The sequence below is a fragment of the Scyliorhinus torazame genome, chromosome 2 (assembly GCF_047496885.1).
Source record: "Scyliorhinus torazame isolate Kashiwa2021f chromosome 2, sScyTor2.1, whole genome shotgun sequence".
NCBI classification, from domain to species: domain Eukaryota; kingdom Metazoa; phylum Chordata; class Chondrichthyes; order Carcharhiniformes; family Scyliorhinidae; genus Scyliorhinus; species Scyliorhinus torazame.
Window position 1 is genome coordinate 198,426,907 of NC_092708.1, and position 15,470 is coordinate 198,442,376.

Here is a 15,470-nt window from a genome sequence, read left to right on the forward strand (position 1 = left end):
AGTGCTATTTTCATTTCTTCTGAGGCTGTACTCAAATCATTAGCTAATATATATATTTCGAACATTTGTTTAAAACTTCTCCACCTATGACTTAAATTACCGGTTGTTTTCAGCTGTGGTGGAGTTCCAATGAGTTTCATTGAATCAGCGAAGTCTCCCCACGTCGAATGTCCAGTACGAGTTTTCTTGTCATTTCGATCTTTCTGTGTCTGCATCTTGTGTAATCTTATAGTAAGCGTTCTGAAGTCGCCTGGTACCATGTGTTATTCCTTGCGTCTGAATAAAGCTTGTAGTCTTACAGTTGAATTAGATGCTTTATTTGTATGAGTTCATTCTCTCTCCAGCGCTTATACTTTGTTACATCTGAGGTGCCTGTCTGTGTCCTGCTCACCAGCTGCCGTTCCTGTGAAGAGTGCCTCTGACTTCCTGTCTGTCTGTATTTATACATCTCCCATGCTCCCTCTAGTGATTGCTTAGTTGAATTGCATTTACGTTGACCCCTTATATATATACACAGATATGCAGATCACTACACTACCGACGTTCATTGTCGAGACAGATCATGGACCGTTGATTGCAATAATCAAGAAGAATCTCAAGGAGATGTCCCCTCATATTCAACGTCTGATGGTGAAACTTCAGACATAAGACTTTGAATTAATCTATGCACCTGGTAAGCACATTGTGGTCGCGGATGCATTGTTTAGAGCTACAACAGCACAAGGTGACAGCTCCACTGGAGAGGATGTGCAGGTTCATGTAGATATGATTACTGAAACACTACCAGTGTCGGATTCAAAGTCAAAACTGATTGTTGAAGAAACAGAGAAGGATGAATACACAATCTCAACAATGGGAGGCCGAAAGATTCACGTTTGAAATATCTTCACATACGATCAGAGCTAAGTGTAGCAAATGGTTTGTTACTGAGGCAAGAGAGAATCGTAATTCCACACTCTCTGCACAAGGAGTTGCTGCAAAAGATTCACGAGGGTCACCTTCGAATCGAGAATTCAAGTGAAGAGTGCGAGATACTGTCTTTTGGCCAGGAATAAACAAAGACATGCAGAACATGGTGCAAAAGTGTACCAGTTATCAATATCGACAAGCAAAGGAACTAATGAAAATAGGTGAAATTGTGACAGTTCCTTGGCAAAAGGTTGGGATAGGCTTATTCTACCTTGATGGTAAAGAATGTTTGGTAGTGGTAGATTATTACTCAAATTATCCAGCGATAGCACAATTATCTTGCTCATCAATACCGAAGGTAATGAGTGATAATGGATCATGCTTCAACTGTAAAGAATGGCAGGAATTTGTATATTAATATGATTTTAAGCATGTAGCATCAAGTCCATTATACCTGCACTCAAATTGCAAAGCAGAAAAAGGGGTTGAGATAGTCAAACAGTTACTGAAGAAGGCTATGGACAGTAAAAATGATCTATATTTAGCACTGCTAAGTTATCAGACATTTGCATTAGGTTGTGGTTTATTACCAGCAGTAATGTTGATGAATTGGACAGTATGAACAACTCTGCCATGCCACACCAAGCAAAGGCTGAATTGAGAAGATAAGAGATCAAATGGAATCTCAGAAGAAAAAAACAAAAGGAATATTATGACAAGTCTATCAGGACTCTGAAACCTTTGAAATCAAATGAGGATCCGGATGACTGGTCAAACGTGCTAAGATATTGCAGAAAACAGGTCCAAGGTCCTATACTGTGCTAACTGAGCAAGGACAGGTTTTAAGGAGCAATAGACGAGCATTCCTAAAAGTGAAACAACCTATTGCTGAGCAGCAAAGTGAGGATGTATATGAACGTTTACATTCATCGAAGCCGACACGAGCAGTAAAATGTCAATGTACTGAATGATGTTCAGAACTATTACACAGATTCGTCAGATTTGCAAAAGTTAAGACGATAAACGAGAAACGCGAAACAGAAAGAAAGGGGTGTAGTGATATGCATTAACAAGTGTATGTGTAAATATGTATAGCTTCTGACCAGTAGGCATCAGGCAACTAGTAGCATGTGACACTGTAGCCTGGGGAGTCTGGAGGAGAAACCATTGTGGTCAGTCGGGTTTGTATTAGTTACAGTTTTATAGCATTAATTTCCCACCCGCAATTTATTGTACTATAATAAAATTAACTAGTTCTGAACTAAGTGTTGCTTTGTATGCCGAGTCAGCAATTGTCTTTGTACAAGAAAAAAACATGGTACCAGGAGAGTCAAATACTAAAAGATCAGGGGCGGGATTCTCAGACCCCCGCCGGGTCGGAGAATCGCCGGGGGTTGGCGTGAATCCCGCCCCTGCTGGTTGCCGAATTCTCCGGCACCGGATATTCGGCAGGGACGGGAATCGTGCCGTGCCGGTTGGCGGGCCCCTCCCGGCGATTCTCCGGCCCACGATGGGCCGAAGTCCCGCTGCTGGAATGCCTGTCCTGCCGGCGAGAATCAAACCACCTCTCTTACCGGCGGGACAAGGCGGCACGGGTGGGCTCCGGGGTCCTGGGGGGGGCGCGGGGTGATCTGGCCCCATGGGGTGCCCCCACGGTGGCCTGGCCCGCGATCAGGGCCCAATGATCCGCGGGTGGGCCTGTGCCGTGGGGGCACTCTTTTCCTTCCGCCTTCGCCATGGTCTCCACTCCCCCTACACTGCGCAGGTGCGGGGATGCCGTGAGCGGCCGCTGACGCTCCCGCGTATGCGCCGCACGGCAAAGTCAGTTTCGCGCCAGCTGGCGGGGCACCAGAGGCCTGTCCCGCCAGCTGGCGGGGCGGAAATCAGTCCAGCGCGGGCCTAGCCCCTCTAGGTTAGGGCTCGGCCCCTCAAGATGTGGAGGATTCCGCACCTTTGGTGCGGCGCAATGCCGGACTGATTCGCGCCGCATTTTGGCGCCGGTTGGCGGACATCGCGCCGATTGCGGAGAATCCCGCCCCAGAAGTGCGAATATTTGAAGGACAGTCTTCAAATTTGGTGAAACGGTGCTACAAGGAAAACATGGAACATCGAAGTTAATGGCAATCTTGTTGACCAGGAAAAAAATCTCTGAAAATGCAGCACCAGTGCAAGCAGAAGATGGATAGTTTAAAAACTCCAGAACAACTTCTAGAAACTGGTAATGTTGATGGCAATGGCGCGCATTTAAACAACAGTTTACACTGTGTGTAGAAGCGCTAGGATTTCAGGCGCAGCAGATGAAAGAAAGATAGCATTGTTGCTAATGGTAGCAAGCCCGCAGGCAATTGAGATTTATAACATCTTCGTTGAACAAGAGGATGATATGAAGTCATCATAAAAAAATTTGATGAGCATTGCTCGCTGAAAAAGATTGAAACTTTTGAGCTATATATATTTAGAACGTGCACCCAGAAGACGGGTGAGTCCTTTGATAGCTATCTTACTGACCTCAAGTTAAAAGCACAAACATGTAACTTCGTTACTTTAAAATCCTCAATGATTCGGGATAAAATTGTCTTTGGAGTAAATGATGATAAGGCGCGTGAACGTCTCTTATGGGAGAATGAGCTTCAGTTAGAAGATGCGATTAATATTTGCCATGCTAGTGAACTAGCTGTGCGACATATCAGCACATGAGAAAGGGAGGTACAGATTAGGGAAAAATAAAAAAAGAGAGTGGAGAAACTGAAGGTACATAGAGAGACACTCCAAGGTACTTGTCTGTCTGAATACAGCAGCCAAAAGTGAAAACGAAAGCAAAAAACTCAGAGTCGCCAAAAACAAGCCCAAACCAAAACAAAAGTAAAACTCAGAGTCACAGCCCATCTCCACCCATGCATTGACATCACTGAAGCCATGTGATAAGACAAAAACATTTCTTAAAGGGAAATTCCCATGACCATGCACAAAGATTTGGTGCGAAAATTGGGAGCGATGCCAACGTCATAGATAGCGACGGTGTCCTGGGTTTCATTGTTTCATCTTGATCAGTGCAGAAAGCAGTTTGGAGTAATGGAATAATATGTACAGCATTATTAACAATGATGGCGGTCTATTTATTTTTCAATACAGCAAGAGAAAGAAATCCAGGCAGATATGAGTCTTCTACAGGCTGGACCTGCACTGACTGACTCAGAGCTAGCAGCAGAAAGAGAACTCTCCATGTCACTGACGTCTTATCAGGTTATTATTGAACTTCCCAAATCTGGGGCATACTTAATGAAGCCAACAATGAAGTGAATGAATGACAGGAAAGACTCAAGTGATGTTGAAGTGTGGGGATTTGTGTGCCTTTGTGATTTTGTACATGAAAATGGCTTCTTGTCACAAGTAGGCTTCAAATAAAGTTACAGTGAAAAGCCCCTCGTCGCCACATTCCAGCACCTGTTCAGGGAGGCTGGTACGGGAATTGAACCGTGCTGCTGGCCTGCCTTGGTCTGCTTTCAAAGCCAGCGATTTAGCCCAGTGCTAAACATGCACAGTGCAATAGAGTTTCTTCGGATCCTGGGTGTTTTGTTTTGTTTTGGAGCTTGTCATGGACAAGAGGATGGAGGTCCTCTTTCAGCCCAAAATCCTTTCCCCACTCCCCAGAAAAGCTCTGGATGGCGTCAACAGGCCGGGAGCAAGTTGGGTAGAGAAGGGGTTAGCTTGGCGAGCAGATGTCAATTAATATTTATGTACTACCACTATATCTGATCATTTATGTCACCCTAATTTTTTACTGTGGTCTGACCTTTACTGCATCCTCCCATTTATTTTAACTTTAGAATTATATTATTTTCAGCAGATCTTTGCTTTCTTTACTATTTTGAAGTCTTATCCACAATCCTAATTACCCTTTCTGTTCAGTTCCAGTGGTGGATCTCCTTCCTGCCCCAGTTTAGGTGCCAGTGACTCATGCAATGGAACCCCTCTTCCCCAAACCTATGTCTCAGACACACATTCATCCTTCTGGTCTTCCTAAACCAAGACAATTAGCACATAGTTTGGGTCGTCACCACACACCAGGTCCTGCTTTTCATTTGGGTCTTAATTTTGGAAATGCTTTTATCAGGATATTCCCCCCTTTTCCTTCCTATCTCATTGGTCCTGACATGGACCAGGACAATTTCCCACTCCCTTTCCAAGTTCTGCTCCAGTTGTACCCAGCTGTTCTTTAGCTTTGCACCAGGTCGGCAATAAACCTTCCTGATTCCCAGTTGCAAAGGACACTATTTATATCCCAAGTATGGAAATAATTGCCCTGTCCTGAATGACCTTCATACACTCTGCTTCCTGCACCTGTGCTTTCCTCTGAGGTGTGAATGTAACCTGGAGAAAACTACCCAAGTATTCCTCCCCCCCTCAGGAGTAGAGTTTCTCTAGTTCACACTCAATTTCAGTGACCCTGAGCTGGAGTGACCCAAGGCAGCAACATTTGCTCCAACCATGACAATGAGCCATATGTATCAGGACAAAGGCAACATTCAGACTTGGCCTGATAAGTAACATGTGTGCCATGCAAGTACCAGGCAATGGCCATCTCCAACAAGAGAGACCACCCATCTCCCTTTGATATCCATTGGAATTACCATTGCTGAATACTCCACTGTCAACATCCTGGGGATCACCATTGACCAGAAACTGAAGTGGACCAGCCATATAAATGCTATGACTACAAGAGTAAGTTAGATGCAGGAATTCTGCAGTGAGTAATTCACCTCATGGCTCCACAACGTCTGTACACCACCTACAAGGCACAAGTCAGGAATGAGATGGAATACTCCGAACAATAATATGTAAACCGTACAGAACAAAGCAGCCCACTTGCTTCGGCATTTTGCCCACAATATCCAACTTCGAAGTAGAGTAGCAGCAGTGTGTACCATCTACAAGATGTGCTGCAGCAACTCAACAAGGCTTCATTGACAGCACCTTACAAACCTGCAACTTCTAGAGGGATGAGCATAGCAGATACATGTTCCTTCCAAGTCACACACCATCCTGACTTGGAAATATATCAACGTACCTTCACTGTCACTGGGTAAAAATCCTGGATCTCCTTCCCGAACAGCACTGTGGGAGTGTATACACCACATGGACTGCAGCGGTTCCATACAATCCGAATAATGCAGAAGAAGACCATTCGGCCCATCCAAGTCTGCACCCACCCTCCTAAAGAATACACTACCTAGGCCCACTCCTCCGCCCTATCCCCGTAATGTTAATTAACCTGCATATTTTTGGACACTGAAGGAGCAATTTCTTTTTAGCATAGCCAATCCACCTAACCTGGACATCTTTGGATTGTGGGAGGAAACAGGAGCGCCTGAAAAATTGGAATTACCATTGCTGAATACTCCACTGTCGACATCCTGGGGATCACCATTGACCAGAAACTGAGTCCCCAAGACTGTGACGGTGATGGACTGAGTCCGCAGTCGCCATGCCGAGTTCCCAACAGGAAGAGACCATGAGAGACTCACGCTGTCAGGAACTCGGCCATGATGTGGAGATGCCGGCGTTGGACAAGGGTGAGCACAGTAAGAAGTCTTACAACACCAGGTTAAATTCCAACAGGTTTGTTTAAAATCACAAGCTTTCGGAGCACAGCTCCTTCCTCAGGTGAATGAAGAGGTGGGTTCCAGAAACATAGATATAGACAAAGTCAATGATGCAAGACGATACTTTGACTGCGAGTCTTTGCAGGTAATTAAGTCTTTACAGGTCCAGATGGAGCAACTGCAGAGAGGGATAAACACAGGTCGTCAGGAAACGTGACAACGCAGAATCGCCGAGCAGGAACTTATAGCCAAGTTCCGCACACAAGTGTACGGCCTCAACCGGGACCTTGGATTCATGTTGCATTACATTCAACCCCCAACATCTGGTCTGGCTTTGCAAAATACTACCAACTGTCCTGGCTTGAGACAATTCACACCTCTTTAACCTGTGATTATCCCTCTCTCCAGTTGCTCTGTCTGGACCTGTAAAGACTTAATTACCTGCAAAGACTCACATTCAAAGTATCATCTTTGTCTACATATATGTTTGTGGAACCCACCTCTTCATTCACCTGAGGAAGGAGCTGTGCTTCAAAAGTTAGTAATTCGAAACAAACCTGTTGGGCTTTAACCTGGTGTTGTAAGACTTCTTAGTAAGGAACTCGGCCGGTTGGTGGCGGAACATCAGGGGGCGGGCCTCTGGCAACGCCCTGAGGCCATCGATACATCGTGCGGCGTACTCTCCGGGTATGCTGCTTTGGAGGGGGCAGAGCATCGCGAAAGTGGCGCCACCCCCGATTTGGTTGGGAACCTTGATCCTCCGGCCGATCTCCGAACGTATTTCGGCGCCGGCGAATGGAGATTCCCGCCATAAGACCATTCGACATAGGAGCAGAATTAGGCCACCCGGCCCATCGAGTCTGCTCCGCCATTCAATCATGGCTGATATTTTTCTCATCCCCATTCTCCTGCCTTCTCCCCATAATCCCTGATCCCCTTATTAATCAAGAACCTATCTATCTCTGTCTTAAAGATACTCAGTGATTTGGCTTCCACCACTTTCTGTGGCAAAGAGTTCCACAGATTCACCACCCTCTGGCTGAAGAAATTCCTCCTCATCTCAGTTTTAAAGGATCGTCTCTTTAGTCTGAGATGGTGTCCTCTGGTTCTAGTTTTTCCTACAAGTGGAAACATCCTCTCCACGTCCACTCTATCCAAGCCTCGCAGTATCCTGTAAGTTTCAATAAGATCCCCCCTCATCCTTCTAAACTCCAACAAGTACAAACCCAGAGTCCACAACCGTTCCTCATACAACAAGCTCTTCATTCCAGTGATCATTCTTGTGAACCTCCTCTGGACCCTTTCCAAGGCCAGCACAGCTTTCCTTAGAAACGGGGCCCAAAACTGCTCACAATATTCCAAATGGGTCTGACCAGAGCCTTATATAGCCTCAGAAGTACATCCCTCTCGACATGAATGCTAACATTGCATTTGCCTTCCTAACTGCCGACTGAACCTGCACGTTAAGAGAATCATGAACAAGGACTCCCAAATCCTTTTGTGTTTCTGATTTCATAAGCATCTCCCCATTTAGAAAATAGTCTTTGCCTCCATTTCTCCTTCCAAAGTTCATAACCTCACACTTTTCCACATTGTATTCCATCAGCCACTTCATTGCCAGCTCTCCTAGCCTGTCCAAGTCCTTCTGCAGCCTGCCTGCTTCCTCAGTACTACCTGGCCCTCTACAGATCTTTGTATCATCTGCAAATTTAGCAACAGTGTCTTCAGTTCCTTCTTCCAGATCATTAATATATATTGTGAAAAGTTGTGGTCGCAGTATCGACACCTGAGGCACACCACTAGTCACTGGCTGCCATCCTGAAAAAGACCCCTTTATTCTATGATTCCCACTCTCTGCCTTCTGCTAGTCAGCCAATCCTCTATCCATGCCCGGATATTATCCTTAACACCATGAGCTCTTAACTTATTTAACAGTTTCCTATGCGGCACCTTGTCAAAGGCCTTCTGGAAATCTAAATAAATCACGTCCACTGGGTCTTCTTTGTCTAACTTCCTTGTTACTTCCTCAAAGAACTCATGAAGCCGTGCTGACTCAGTCCTATTTTATCATGCACTGCCGCAATCTCATCTTTAATAATGGACTCTAAAATCTTACCAATGAGTGAAGTCAGGCTAACCAGCCTATAATTTCCCGTCTTCTGCCTCCCTCCATTCTTAAACAACGCTGTTACATTAGTCACTTTCCAGTCCTCTGGGACCCTTCCTTCCTCCAGTGAACCCTGAAAGATCACCACCTCAGCTACCTCTTTTAGAACCCTGGGGTGTAGTCCATCCGGTCCAGGTGATTTATCCACCTTCAGACCTTTCAGTTTCCCCAGAACCTTCTCCTAAGTGATTGTCACTGCAGTCACTCTTCCCCATGGTTCTCCTGGAGCTCTGGCATCTCACTGGTGTCTTCCACCGTGAAGACTGATGTAAAGTAACTATTCAGTTACTTTATTTCCTTGTTTCCTATTATTACTCCTCCAGCTGCATTTTCCAGTGGTCCAATGTCTATTTTTGCCTCTCTCTTACCTTCTATATATTGAAAAAAACTCTTCCTATCTTCTTTTATATTACTAGCTAGCTTGCACTCATATTTCATCTTCTCCCCCCTTATTGCTTTTTTAGTTGTCCTCTGCTCGCTTTTAAAGGCTTCCCAATTCTCTGGCTTCCCACTAATCCTCGCCACATTGTCTGCTTTTATGCTGTCCTTGACTTCTCTCGTCAGCCATGGATACCTCGTCTTCCCCTTAGTATGTTTCCTCCTCCTTGGGATGAATTTCTGTTGGGCCTCCCGAATAACCCACAAAAACTCCTGTCATTGCTGTTCCACTGTCTTCCCGCTAGGCTCCTTTTCCAATCAACTCAGGCCAACTCCTCCCTCATGTCTTTGTAGTTACCCTTATTTAATTGTAATACCATTACATCTGATTGCAGCTTCTCCCTCTCAAACTGCAGGGTAAATTCTATCATATTGTGGTCACTGATCTCTAAGGGTTCCTTCACCTTAAGTTCCCAAATCAAGTCTGCCTCATTACACATCACCAAATCCAGAATTGCCTGTTCCCCAGTGGGCTCTGTCACAAACTGCTCCAAAAGACCATCTCTTAGACGTTCCACAAATTCCATTTCTTGGGATCCACTACCAACCTGATTTTCCCAGGCCACCTACATATTGAAGTCCCCCATGATTATTGTAATATTGCCTTTTTTACATGCCTTTTCTATCTCCTGATTTATTTTCTGCCCCACATCCTGACTACTGTTAGGGGCCTAAACATAACTCCCATCAGGGTCTTTTTACCTTTGCTATTCCTCAACTCTACCCACAGAGATTCTATGCCTTCTGATCCTACATCGGTCCTTGCTATTGATTTAACTTCATTCCTTACTAACAATGCAACTCCGCCCCCATTTTCCATCTGCGTTTCTTTTCGATAGGACATATATCCTTGTCTATTTAGATCCCAGCCCTGATCCCCTTGCAGCCACGTCTCAGTGATGTCCACAAAATTGTATCAGGCAATTTCTATGTGCACAACAAGCTCATTTACCTTATTCTGTATACTGCACGCATTTAGGTACAACACCCTCAATCCTGCATTGACCACCTCCCTTCTCACACTTGTCATCTTTTTTGCTCTGCCTGAGGATGGTGACGTTCTTTTATTTTGGCTCTCTAGTTCCTCTTCAGTTATTCCACCTTCTACGCTAACATTCTGGTTCCTACCCCTCGCCATATTAGATTAAATCCTCCTGAGTGACTCTAGCAAACCTCCCAGCCAGGATATTAGTGTCCCTCCAGTTTAGATGTAACCCGTCTTTCTTGTACAGGTCCCACCTGCCCCGGAAGAGATCCCAATGGTCCAGAAATCTGAAACCCTCACTCCTACACCACCAGTTTAGCCACGTGTTCAGCTGCACTATCCTCCTATTTCTAGCCTCACTGGCACGTGGCATAAGGAATAATCCTGAGATTACAACCCTAGAGGTCCTGCTTTTTAGCTTGCTGCCTAACCCCCTGAACTCCTGCTGCAGGACCTCATCACTCTTCCTGCCTATGTCGTTAGTACCCATGTGTACTACGACCTCTGGCTGTTCACCCTCCCCCTTCAGGACCTCCTGTGTTCATTCAGAGACATCCTGGACCCTGGCACCAGAGAGGCAACGCAGCCCCATGTCTATCAATAGAATCTTCTGGTTGGAAAATCCAGGCCTTTTTTTCATTGATTGCAAGCAATACTATTTTTATAGAGATAACATTACCACTTGGAGGTATAATATTAATTAGTTAATGCATTAGTTTCAATTGAAAGTAATGTCCCTTTATCATTTAGAGAAAAGATGGTGGCACTGTGGTGATGTCACTGAACTAGTGATGGAAACGCGCAGGCTGAACCCTCGAGTGGCAGAGGTTCAAATCCCACCATAGCAGTTGGTGCAAAATAAATCGGGAATGAATGTTTAATCTCAGTAATGGTGACCACAAAACCCTTGTTGTAAAAGCCCATCTGTTTCACTATTGTCCCTTTAGGGAAGGAAATCTGCCGTCCTTAATGGTCTGGCCTACAGGTGACTCCAGACCCACAGCATGGTTGACTCTTGACTGCCTTTTTGAAATGGAGTGGCAGGCAACTTGGGATGGGCAACAAATGCTGGCCTTGCTAGTGATGCCCACATTCCCATGACAGAATTTTTTTTATTTAATGTATATTTTGTCTGGGTCCTCACTGATATCAGTATACAAGTGATCTCAAAATTGACCACATTAGTCATTTGACCCCTATATTTCTGTATGACTAATGAATCATTTCTTGTATGAGGCATCTCTGAGTAACCTGGGGGAAGTAGATAGTCACCCATTTTCCAAAATTCTGAGGTTTCCCATGTTTTATTTTGTAAATTTAATGTACCCAATTCATTTTTTTCCAATTAAGGGGCAATTTAGCATGGCCAGTCCACCTACCCTGCACATTTTAGGGTTGTGGGGTGAGGACCACCCAGACACGTGGAGAATGTATAAATTCCACACGGTCAGTGACCCGGGGCCGGGACTGTGCCCGGGTCCTCGGTGCCGTGAGGCAGCAGTGCTAGAGGTTTCTCATATTAACATGTCATTTTTCCATTAACATACCTGCTCTCACCATTCTCAAGAAATCTAATGAAACAATTGATCAAAAGGTTCACTTGTTTGCATTTAGCATTCGTTGTCAGTGAATGGTAACTCACTCATGCAGGCAATCGTGAAAACTAAATGTGCCAGTAGTTATCTTGGTTTCCTAAGTTACCATGCATAAATATTACTAGATCTCAATCAGCAACCTTCTTTAGGACAGGAGGAAATGCAGAGGAATAGAAAATGATTTGCAGCTTGCTAAAAAAACTCATCTTTCTATTTTCAATGCAGAAATATGCAGGGAGTCATCAAAGTTCGTATTCAAAACCAAGCCTTTCAATTGCATCATTTTTAAGTTTATCAAGTGACTCCGGTAAAGATATACCTGCAGAAAACCACATAGATGCCTCAGAGTCTCAGGTATCTACAGAACTACCCAAAGCCAGAGTGCACCCGGGTATGGTAACCTTATCATTACGTTACTGGGCTATTAATTGGGAGGTTTGAACCAATGACTTGAATATACAAATTTAAATTCCTCCACAGCTGTTGTGGAAATTAAATTCAGTTACTAAATACAACTGGAATAAAAAACTACTCTGACAAATTGCAACCATGCAGTGAGCAGATTGTAAAAAATGCATCTGATTCACGAATGCCCATCAGAGAAGGAATCTCCCATCCTTACTCAGTCTGGCCTCCATGTGATCTCAAACTAGCAGCAATATGGTTGACTGGCATCTACGTGGCCCAGCTCACTGCTCAATTGCATAGGAGTGGGCAAGGAGCTCTGGCTTTGCCAACGATGCTCACAACGCCTGAATAAATTAAAAGAAAAGACAGTGAAGGTAACCATGGAGAACGTGGCTGGCAGCTGGGGGAGGGCAGGTGAATGGTCACACCTGAGGCGAGATCTTCTGGTCAGTGCACCCCCACCACTGCGGATTTCCCGGCAGTGTGGGGGGGTAGATTCCATGGGAAATCCCATTAACTGTGGCAGGACCAGACGATCCTACCGCCGGCAATGGCGGGCGGCCTCCAGCCTCCACGAAACACACCTCAGGGAGGCCAGAGAATCTCGCAAATGGAAACGAGCAAATGGGATGAGGTACAGACTGCACAGATCTGTTGTAATTGATTCAGGCAACGGGGAACATTCATGCTGTATTGGCATTATCAGGAGTCACTGTTAACAAAGTTAGAGCCCTCCTCCTGGTCTGACTCAGTTCCTTTGGAAATCCATTTGGCCATTGAGCTGAAATTGTGCCCATCAATTTTGTCTAACCCACAACTTATCTAATTTTCCATGTGACTATTTTTAAAAAAAATTTCGAGTAGCCAATTATTTTTTTCCCAATTTAGGGGCAATTTAGCATGGCCAATCCACCGATCCTGCACAGTTTATTTTGAAAGTTTCTTTAACTCACTCATTGTAACTCCTCCCACCGCCAATTACTTTGGTTCAATACTCACAGTTAAATCTAATTGTGCTCTTGTTCCTTATCTTCGAAGACCAACATTAAAGAGCCAACAAGGCCAGGCCCCTGCCCCAATCAGTATCCCCCAAAACTACTACTGTCTGATCATTACTGAAATTGTTCTGTTTATGAATGCAGAAATTATTAACAGCAGCTGATCCCAAACTGGAATCAAAAACAGAAGAAGATGAAATATATTCAAGCTCAAAGAGTGATGCACTGTCCGATGAAGCCACAGAAATCTCAATTCCTTTTGTGGGTAAATCGATTCCTCCAGAACGTTCCATATCTGCGGACACAAGTGAAGAGAGTGACCAGCTGGAAGAGGTCAGTGATGTGTATTAAGCGTTGAGGACAAGTATGTGGTGATTTATTACATAGAATCATAGAATCTTTACAGTGCAGAAGGAGGCCATTCGGCCCATTGAGTCTGCATCGACACTCTGAATCCTAGCATCCTATCTAGACCCATTCCCCTACCCTATCCCAGAAACTCCACTTATCCAGCATATCCCTGGACACTAAGGGGTAATTTTATTGTGGTCAATCCACCTAACCTGTACATCTTTAGACTGTGGGAGGAAACCGGAGCACCCGGAAGAAACCCACGCAGGCACAGGAGAAAGTGCAAACTCCATGCAGTTACCCAAGGCCAAACTTGAACCCAGGTCCCTGGCACTGTGAGGCAGTAGTGCTAACCACTGTGCCACTGTACATACAGAGTGCCAGACACATTTCTTTTAGACCCTGAGTGTACTGTTGGAGTTTTTTTCTCTTTTGGTGAAGCTAGTTTGATTTATTCACTCAGTAAAACTCCAAAATCATCAACAATCCAAGTCATTCTATCCATTTGATAAACCTCCTCTTACCATTCTCAATAAATTTAATGAAGGAATTCGTAAAACGGATTTTATATATGAACAAAAGTTCAGTGTTCACAATGAACATTCCTTGCCCAGTAAATGGCGAATCCCTCTCACTGGCAGGCATGAAAATCACATGGCTTAGACACGGTTGCACAGCGGTTGGCAGCGCCAGGGTCCCAGCTTTGATTCTCTGCTTGGGTCACTGTCTGTGCGGAGTCTGCACGTTCCCCCCGTGCATGCGTGGGTTTCCTCCGGGTGCTCCAGTTTCCTCCCACAAGTCCCAAAAGACGTGCTGTTAGGTAATTTGGACATTCTGAATTCTCCCTCCGTGTACCCGAACAGGTGCCGGAATGTGGCGACTAGGGGATTTTCACAGTAACTTCATTGCCTTGTTAATGTAAGCCTACTTGTGACAATAAAGATTAATTAATTAATTATATAACCTTTGCTTGCTATTTTGCCAAGTTTAAATATACCCTCAAACTCTATGGTCTGGTTTGTTCAGTGTAAGAGGTAGTGCAGAGTAATAAAAAAATATCCACAGCATTGCTAAAAAAACAATCATACCTTTCTCTTCAGCATCATTTAGAACTACTGTATTCAGCAACAAAAGTATCTTCTATGTCATCATCTTCAAAATCAGAGACTGACACCGAGCATGAAGTAAACGCTACAATATCCTCGTCCTTCATAGAGTATCAGGTAATTAGTGAACTGCCCTAAACTGGGACCATAGCTAATGAAGACAACAATGAAGAGAGTAACTGGCAGCAAAAGGTCTGTTATCCATATCTATTCAAAGTTGAAGGGTCAGGTGTGTAATGATTTGCTAGTAACGCAGTAGAATGGAGTTTTTTTCTCTCCTGGGTGAGATTCCTCTTTTGGTGAAGTTTGATTTGTTCATGATGTCTAAATCGGCAGCCTCAGGTTATCAGGCAATGTTGGTGTCGCTGAGGACAACAAGACATGGCCAACTGAGGTCTGGATATCTGATCCCAGCCAGAAGTGGGCAGCAGACAGGGAGGCACACAACCATACAGGCCTCTTGCAATTAACTCAGGCAGCACAAATTTCACAAATGAGGCGTTCATTGGCTGCAGGCCTTTTGGCGGAGACAGAATTTTGGGCAGTGATGTTGCCACCTAAAGACATCCAGCACCATTTGAGGGGTGGCTTAAACTATGTAAAACTAGGAATAGACTAGACATTAGAAGGTGGTTCTTTTCCCAGAGCATGGCCAGGCTCATGAATGCATTGCCAGCTGGAGCGCCAGATGCTCACACTCTATACCTGCAAGAGGATGCTGAACCAATTGTAAACATGGACAGCAGTCACATCATACAGAAGGTAACTTGAGAAGTAGCTCGTGATCTCCTGGACTGGTATTGACTGGAGAGGGTCAGAGAGGAGAGTATGTGTTATTTTATCAATCCTGGTTGATATTTTTCTCACTGTCTGAGGAAATACTGGGCTGAATTTTCTGAAGAGGCAAGTA

At 44.7% G+C, this 15,470-nt stretch overlaps 1 protein-coding gene across 4 annotated transcripts in view; it reads left to right on the top strand.

The window, feature by feature from the left end:
- LOC140394997 (uncharacterized) overlaps nt 1-15,470 on the top strand; it is a 403,426-nt gene that overhangs the window by 236,211 nt on the left and 151,745 nt on the right. For all 4 annotated transcript variants that reach the window (XM_072482288.1, XM_072482301.1, XM_072482311.1 and 1 more), the window contains 4 exons: nt 4,042-4,152; nt 11,923-12,051; nt 13,248-13,436; nt 14,555-14,677. In XM_072482288.1, coding sequence (XP_072338389.1) covers nt 4,042-4,152; nt 11,923-12,051; nt 13,248-13,436; nt 14,555-14,677 — 552 coding nt within the window. The remainder of the gene's footprint in view (nt 1-4,041; nt 4,153-11,922; nt 12,052-13,247; nt 13,437-14,554; nt 14,678-15,470) is intronic.